At 58.8% G+C, this 8,231-nt stretch overlaps 1 protein-coding gene across 1 annotated transcript; it reads left to right on the forward strand.

The window, feature by feature from the left end:
* The first annotated feature begins 1,176 nt into the window (after positions 1-1,176).
* Positions 1,177-7,985, forward strand: LOC128718340 (uncharacterized). Its single transcript, XM_053811969.1, has 7 exons — positions 1,177-1,506; positions 1,609-1,784; positions 1,839-2,316; positions 2,484-3,220; positions 3,341-6,035; positions 6,386-7,328; positions 7,411-7,985. The coding sequence occupies exons 1-7, from the start codon at positions 1,177-1,179 to the stop codon at positions 7,983-7,985; spliced, it is 5,934 nt and encodes a 1,977-aa protein (XP_053667944.1).
* Positions 7,986-8,231: the final 246 nt, after the last annotated feature.

Below are 8,231 nucleotides of genomic sequence, written 5' to 3' on the forward strand. Positions count from 1 at the left end.
TTTCAAGCTAGAAGAAGTATCTCTGTGCATCCCTGAAGAACATCGATTTCTCTATGAACGCTTGGCGGCCACAAGCCAGTTATCCCTCCGTGGATGCACGCGGCAAGTGTGCATGGCCAGACACGTGGAAAGTGCGCTCCGTGTGAGTACGGCATATTTTGTGCAAAAGTGCCGGTATTCGGCCTTAAAATCGTCATAAACGATCAATAACGTCGTTTTCTACGGGAAGTTAGTGAAAACCGAATGGAAATCGGTCAAAAATTGAGCGAAAAAAGTGATTGAAAGTTCCCCATACATTTTGTATGGGAGGTGTTTAACGCAAATATAACGGACAAAGTGATCGATCGGGACGCGGTTTTCATTGAAAACGCAAGATTCCCACCCGTTTTTGTGATTTCATACAAGAAATGGTGGATGCCGGTCGATTTACGGTTAAAAAAAGTGTGTGCAAAATTGTGGACTATTACAACAACAACAACAGCGGTGTCAAAAATTTTTGTGCAAAAATCATCGAATTTCGGGCTAAAAGGTGTTGATTGAGGTGTAAACAGTGCCAAAAAGACGAATGCACGTGAAAACCGGACCAAAATCGGACGCCTAAGTGCTGAAAAAAGCCATTTAAAAGTGGGCAAAAGGGTGCTCCAGCGTTGCAAATTGAGCGGGACTAGTGTCTTAACCGAAATAACATTGAAAACCGGGTGCAAATCGGTTTTAAAACGGTGAAAAAAGTGCAATCGTTAAAAGTGTGAAAAGTGGAAAAAAATGTGCATGACATTTTGAGTGACAGCTCAGAGACAGTGAACTACCCAAGCGGCATTTTTCGACGGCCCAGGAGGCAAAATTTTGACTTTTTCCAAAAAGGTGCCCTCCGCGCCCCGATCCAACCACGCGTTTGCCTAGGGTGGAAGAAAATATATCAGGAAAGTGGTATAACTGGTATAATTGATTCGGAAAATTCGAATTCACGAGTGAAAATTCGAACACAATGTCACCTCAATAGGACAAATCGAGCCTGAATTTTTGAAGTGTAAATCAGCCCCACCCCCCCATCCGTTACCGCAGGAGGGGGGGAAAACTCCAAAATTCGGTCGGAAAAACTCAAAGTGGTGTCAGACGATGGACACCAGCAAGAATTTGCGTTCGCGGACGGTGTCCACTGACGAGAGGGTGGGGATAATGCGCAAACAAGTGCAGCCGCGTGCGCTGTTAACCAAATCGGCGGCAGCATCGCAGGAGACGGCAGCGTCCGCCTCGGAGGAGGAGAGACTGCGACGCGCCCTGGAGGCTTCTACGGCTCTCACCGAGACGCTGCGGGCGACAATCACGCAGTTGAACGAGGAAATGGTTGCTCTCCGGCTGATGCTAGCCAAGACGGAGGCAACAGCCCGCAGCGAGGCTAAGGCTGTCCGCGAGGAGGCAGCCAAGCGAGAGGAGTTCCTGCGGGAGGAACTGCGCCAGATGCGCGAGATCGTCGCTAAGGCGATCGCGCAGGGCGGTAGTGCTGGGGCGCAGCAGCAGCAGCAGCAGCAGTGGTGTCAGAAGCAGCAGCAGCAGCAGCAGGAAAGAGCAGGTGCGGCGACGGCTATGGTGGTGCCGTCTCCGGACCAGGAAGGCGGCTCCTGGGCCGAGGTGGTGCGCCGTAAGCCGGCACGCCAGCAGGCGGCCCAGCAGCAGCAGCGACGTCCGCAGCAGTCGCAGCAGCGGGCGAACGAGCGAGGACAACAGTGGCAACAGAAGGGCCGACTGTTGCAGCAGAGTCGACAGCGGCAACAGCAGCAACATCAGCAGCCGCTACAGCAACAGCAGCAGAACCAGCAGCGTAAACCGACTCGGCGTAGAGTACGCCCGGACACCATCGAGGTGACACCAGCAGAAGGAGCGACCTGGACGCAGGCGTACCTGAAGCTGCGTACGGCCCCGGAGCTGGAGGAGGTCCGCACAGCCATCGGGATGGGTCGGCGAACAACACAAGGCCATCTTCGCGTCCCGATCAGCCGAAGCGCCGACAGCGAGACGCTCACCGCGAAAATTCAGGATGTTCTCGGTGACATGGGGGCTGTACGAGTGCTGACCGAGATGGGTGAATTGCTGATCACCCACGTCGACCCGCTGGCCACCGTCGAAGACGTCAAGGATGCGATCCAGGCCAAACTGGGAGCAACCACCGGCATCACCTTTGCTGAAGTGTGGGAGCTGAGCGACGGCACGAAACGTGCTCGTGTCCGTCTTCCACTGGCAAAAGCACAGCTGCTATACGAGGCAAAGCTGTCGATCTGCCAGCTCATCAGTTTGGCGCACGAGGTTCAACGTCGTCCGGTTAGTCAGCGCCGTTGTCTGCGCTGTCTGGAGACTGGACACATATTGCGAGACTGCCGGAATGAGGCAGACTATCTGGGCAAATGCTTCCGTTGCGGCAACACCGGCCATCTGGCGAAAGCCTGCTCAACGGAGCCCAAGTGCCTCAAGTGTGGTGGCCCACATAGCATCGGTCACCAGAGCTGTGGACAACCGCTTGCACCGTGTCTGGAGTAAAGCAGCAGTTACGCGTGCTACAGGCGAACCTGGGTGGTGGACGCACTGCACAGGATTTCGTTCTGCAAACCGCTCGGACGGAGCGGATCGACGTGTTGATCCTCTCGGAGGTGTACCATCCTCCTGAGAACAGCGGAACGTGGACAGCGGACTCATCGGGGGCAGTTGCCGTGGTGGCCACCGGAGCCCACCCCATTCAGCGTGTGTGGAGCAGCCCAACGCCTGGAGTGGTGGCTGCCCAGATCGGTGGGGTGGTCTTTATCAGCTGCTATGCTCCCCCCCGCCTTACCATAGCCGAGTTCGAGCACTTTCTCGAGGCCTTGGAGTTGGAGGCACTTTCTCACCCTCACGTCGTCGTAGCAGGCGATTTCAACGCCTGGCATGAGGAGTGGGGAAGCCAGCGTAACAACATGCGAGGTGAGGGGCTGCTGAACACCATCCAGCAGCTTGGGCTGAGGATCCTCAACCGAGGAACAACCCCAACGTTTGTCGGGAACGGAGTTGCCACACCCAGTGTCGTCGATGTGTCGTTCGCGAGCGAGTCCATCGCTCGACCCGAGACCTGGGCAGTGGCTTCTGACTCGTTGGCGCGGCATTACACGGCATCCGACCACCGGTACATCTTTTACACCGTCGGACCGTCCTCCCCGCCTCAACATCAACGCCAGCAGCAACAACACCAGAACCAGCAACCGCAGCAGCAGCAGCATCGTCGAAGACAACAGCAGCAGCAGCATCGTCGAAGACAGCAGGAGCAACACCAACACCAGGGACGGCGCCATCAGCCCTTACCGCACCGGCGAGGCAGGAGATGGAAGGCCTCGCAGTTCTCGGTCGAGGCGTTCCGGGTGGCGCTGAGGGCCGCAAACTTCGAAGAGCGGGCAGACAGCCAGGAGGGGATGGTCGATGCCATGTTACGGGCATGCGACGAAACGATGGCGCGGGTCACAACGTTGAACCGTGACCCCCATCGATCCCTATTCTGGTGGACACCGGAGCTCACGCGCCTTCGGGAGGAGTGTGCAGCTGCCCGCGACCGGATGATTGCCATGGTCGATCTGCAGGAACGCAGCCTTGCAGCGGCGCATCACCGGACTGCGCGGCGGACGATGGAAAAGGCGATTCGGGCCAGCAAGCGTGCAGAATTCGATGACCTCATCCGTTTGGCGGAGGAGAATGAGTTTGGAGCAGGTTACCGGGCTGTCATGTCTCGGCTTCGTGGCAGCTACGTACCACCTGAGACTGACAAGACGGAGCTGCTGCGCATCTCCGGGGACCTGTTTCCGACTCATCCAACGGTCGAGTGGCCAGCGGAGGGGGAAGCTGAGGACGGGCAGTCGCTGACGCCCGTCACCACGGCAGAGCTGCTGGCCATCGTGGAATGCATGGCCAACCGGAAGGCGCCGGGTGTGGACGGGATCCCCAACGCAGCAGTAAGGACAGCGATTAGGGAGTACCCGGAGGTTTTTCGCCGACTGTACCAGGACTGTCTGGACCGCGGTGTGTTTCCTGCGCCGTGGAAGAGGCAGCGCCTGGTGCTGCTGCCAAAGCCGGGCAAACCTCCCGGGGAAAGTGGTTCATACCGGCCGCTGTGCATGCTGGACGCACTCGGCAAAGTGTTGGAGCGGCTGATACTCACCAGGCTGAACCTCCATCTTGAGGATACCGAAGCTCCGCGGCTTTCGGAGCACCAGTACGGCTTCCGCAAGGGACGATCCACCATCAGTGCGATCCAGCGGGTTGTTGAGATGGGAAGGACGGCCATGTCTTTCCGCCGGACAAATCAGCGAGACAACCGCTGCCTGATGGTGGTCGCCTTGGATGTACGCAATGCGTTCAACACTGCGTCTTGGCAGTCCATCGCCAACGTGCTGCAGGAGAAAGGCGTGCCATCCGCACTGAGAAGAATGCTGAGAAGCTACTTCGAGGACCGGCGGCTGATCATCGAGACCAGCGAGGGCCCTGTCGAGCAGCACATCAGCGCGGGAGTTCCGCAAGGGTCCATCTTGGGCCCCACCTTGTGGAACGTGCTGTACGACGGGGTCCTGGGAGTGCCACTGCCACAGGGGACCGAGTTAATCGGCTATGCCGACGACTTGGTCCTGCTCGTCCCGGCGGTGACTCCCGAAGCCGCGGCCTCAAAGGCGGAGTCAGCGATTGCAACGATCAGCAGCTGGATGTCCCATCACCGTCTTGCTCTAGCGCCGGAGAAGACGGAGATGACGGTGATCTCCAGCCTGAAGCGGCCACCGGCAGTGTCCATCAACATCGACGGAGTAGCGGTTCCTGCATCCCGATCCATCCGCTATCTGGGTGTGTGGCTGCAGGACCATCTGTCCTGGCTCCCGCACGTGGAGAAGGCAGCGGCGAAGGCGGAGAAGGTTGCCCAGGCGGTAACACGGCTCCTGCCGAATCACAGCGGCCCGAAATCGTCGCGAGCCCGCCTACTGGCGGCTGTAGCTGACTCCATCCTTCGCTACGGAGCCCCAGTATGGTCGGAAGGCTTGGAAAGACGACAATGCCGCCGGCTTGTCAGTCGAGTACAGCGGAAGACGGCGATTCGGGTCTGCAGGGCGTTCCGGACGGTGCGAGGTGAGACGGCGGTGCTGCTGGCCGGGCTAATCCCGATCTGCCGCCTTATCGATGAAGACAGCCGAGTGTATCACCATCTGCACCAGGAGAACCGGACGAGTACCAGCGAGCAGGTCCGGGCCATCGAGCGTGAGCGGACCTACGAAGTATGGCAGGCCGAGTGGGACGCGAACGCCGAAAGCGAGGAGGCCAGCCGGTACACGCGTTGGGCACATCGGGTGGTTCCGGACGTCAAAGCCTGGCAGTCACGGAAGCATGGAGACGTGACGTTCCAGTTGGCACAGGTGTTGTCCGGTCACGGATTTTTCCGCGACTACCTGTGCAACATGGGCTTCACGTCGTCCCCGGACTGTCAGCGCTGCCCCGGTGTGGCCGAGACGGCTGAACACGCAGTGTTCCGCTGTCCGCGGTTTGCTGCGGTTCGCGAGGAGCTGTTAGGCGGAACGGATCCGGTGTCTCCCGACACCATCCTCAGCTGTCTCCTGGAGAGCCCCGACCGTTGGAGCCAGGTGTGCGAGGCCGCACAACGCATAACGAACGAGCTCCAGGATGACTGGAACGCTGAGCGGGAGATGCTGGCCGCGCAGGATGGAGAACCATCGCAACGGGACAATTCGGTTGCTATCGCTCGCAATCAGCGGCGGAATGCGGCTCGACGAGCTGCCACAGCCGCACGGCGCGAAGCGGCACGGGGTGGGCGTCCGCCATCGCCACCTCCATCCCCCACGACCGAGGCCCGCCGAGCAGCGGTCCGCGAGCGTGTGGCTCGATGGCGAGCCAGACGACGCGAGAGCCACACCAACATCATCGGCAACCTGTTCGGGGAACAGGACTGGGTCGAAACTAGCAGCGGAAATGAGGAGCAGGACAACTCCTACTCCGGCCTCACGGCGGCCGAAGCTGCGGCAGCCGTGGAGGCGGACACCTCATCGCGCTAGTAGTAGTATCGCGAAAAAGAACTGTGGCCCAGCGGGGCATTTGTGGCAGAGTTTGACGTTGCGTCAAAAGGAAAAGGTTAACAGCAAACGTTAGAGGGGAATTATTTTCCAAAATAAAGAGAAAGGTGCATGCGTGCACGGAAGCGACTATTGATAAAGAACACATCACTCCACCAAAATCCACGCGGGTAAACGGGGTGATGGGAGAGGAGAGGTTTTGGTAATCAATTTATGTAAAATGTACTGAATAAAACAAAACCTTGAACTATGAAAAAAAAAAAAAAAAAAAAGCCAGTTATCCCTCCACTGCCGGGGTTCCACAGGGGTCCATCCTGGGCCCGACCCTGTGGAACGTGATGTATGACGGTGTGCTCAGCGTTCCGCTGCCGCCTGGTGCCGAGATCATTGGGTACGCGGACGATCTTGTCCTTCTTGCACCGGGTACAACTCCAACATCGGCAGCAGCTACAGCGGAGGAGGCTGTGTCAGCAGTAGACCGGTGGTTGCGCGAGCACCACTTGGAGCTGGCACACGCCAAGACGGAGATGACCATAATCTCCAGTCTTAAGAAACCTCCGGTTGGAGTTACCATCACCGTTGGCGGCGTGGTCGTCCAGTACTCTCGTACCCTCAAATACTTGGGGGTGAGGCTCCAGGACCACCTCTCCTGGGTACCTCACGTGACGGCGATCACCGAGAAGGCAACGCAGGTCGCACAGGCAGTCAACCGCCTAATGCCAAACCACCGGGGGCCGAAGACGTCAAAGTCTCGCTTGCTGGCGGCAGTCGCAGACTCCGTCATGCGCTACGCCGCCCCGGTCTGGCACGGTGCTCTGGCGAATCGTGAGTGTCGCAGGTTGCTTCAACGGGTCCAGCGATCTTCGGCGATTCGCGTTGCTCGGGCGTTTGCGACGGTCCGGTATGACACTGCCGTGCTGATGGCTGGGCTCGTGCCAATCTGCAGAGCGGTGGAGGAGGATACCAGAGTCCACAGTCGCCGAGGAACGCGCACCAGCGGCGAGCTTCGGATAGAGGAGCGGCAGCGGACCATCGCCGAGTGGCAGTCGGCGTGGGATGCTGATGCCGCCGCAGAGGGAGCGAGCAGATACGTCAGGTGGGCCCATCGCACGATCCCGGACATTGGATCGTGGCAGTCGCGGAACCACGGAGAGGTGACCTTTCACCTGCCGCAGGTATTATCCGGTCACGGATTTTTCCGAGAATACCTGAGCGACATGGGTTTCACCTCATCCCCGGACTGCACGTGTTCGTGCCGTGTTCGTGTGCCCTCGCTTCGCTGCCATCCGGAGAGAGTTGCTGGACGGTGTAGTTCCGGAATCGCTTGTAGGTCACATGCTTCAGTGTCCGGAGAACTGGAGTAACGTGTGCGAGGCCGCCAAGCGAATCACGCATGCGCTGCAACGTGACTGGGACGAGTTCCGGACTTTGTTGGCGGCCCAGGGAATGCTGCCAGACAACGCTCATCGTCCGAATCCTGAGGCTGTTCGACGGGCTCGGTACGATCGGCGCAACGTCGCTCGAAACCGGCAACGGGCGCAGGAACGAGAGGAGCGGCGGGATGGGCGTCCGCCATCGCCACCCCCATCCCCGAAGACGGAGGCTCGGCGAGCAGCAGTTCGCGAACGGGTCGCTCGATGGCGAGCCCGACGGCGCGAGAGCCTCGCCGATATCCCCCGTGGACGGAGCTGGGAGCATGAGCCGTACGACACCAGTTCCGACGATTATACGGCGACGACGAGGAACAGGAACGCTCGCACCTCGGCCTTACGGCGGCTGAAGCTGCGGCTGCCGCGGAGGCAGTCACCTCGTCGCGTTAGAGGAAAACGAAGCCAGCAGCGGGGATGGGCAATGACAATGACAACGAAGGCCGTTAAGGCAAAAAGAGGCGCGAACGCCCATTAGACACTACTGGGAACAACATGGACGAAGGCCGCTAAGGCAAAAAGAGGCGCGATCGCCCACTAGCAATAAGTTAACAAGTAAGGGCAGAGGATTCATTAAATGGCCGTTAAGGCCAAACAAGGCGCTTAAGCCTATGTAGGCAGTAGGGCCCCCGGCAGTCCATCCCTCGCGGGTAACGGCTGCCGGGGGGGACGTCGCGGTTATTGATCGAATGTTGATTAAATAAACTGTGACATCGTTTAAAAA

This window comes from Anopheles marshallii, chromosome 2 (genome assembly GCF_943734725.1).
Source record: "Anopheles marshallii chromosome 2, idAnoMarsDA_429_01, whole genome shotgun sequence".
NCBI classification, from domain to species: Eukaryota; Metazoa; Arthropoda; class Insecta; order Diptera; family Culicidae; genus Anopheles; species Anopheles marshallii.

Coding starts and splice junctions, on each gene's coding strand:
- LOC128718340 (XM_053811969.1), top strand. CDS start 1,177: ATGCGCAAACAAGTGCAGCCGCGTGCGCTGTTAACCAAATCGGCGGCA. Junction 1,785..1,838: donor CGGCAACAGCAGCAACATCA/GCAGCCGCTACA, acceptor GACTCGGCGTAG/AGTACGCCCGGACACCATCG. Junction 3,221..3,340: donor CAGCAACAACACCAGAACCA/GCAACCGCAGCA, acceptor CCGGCGAGGCAG/GAGATGGAAGGCCTCGCAGT.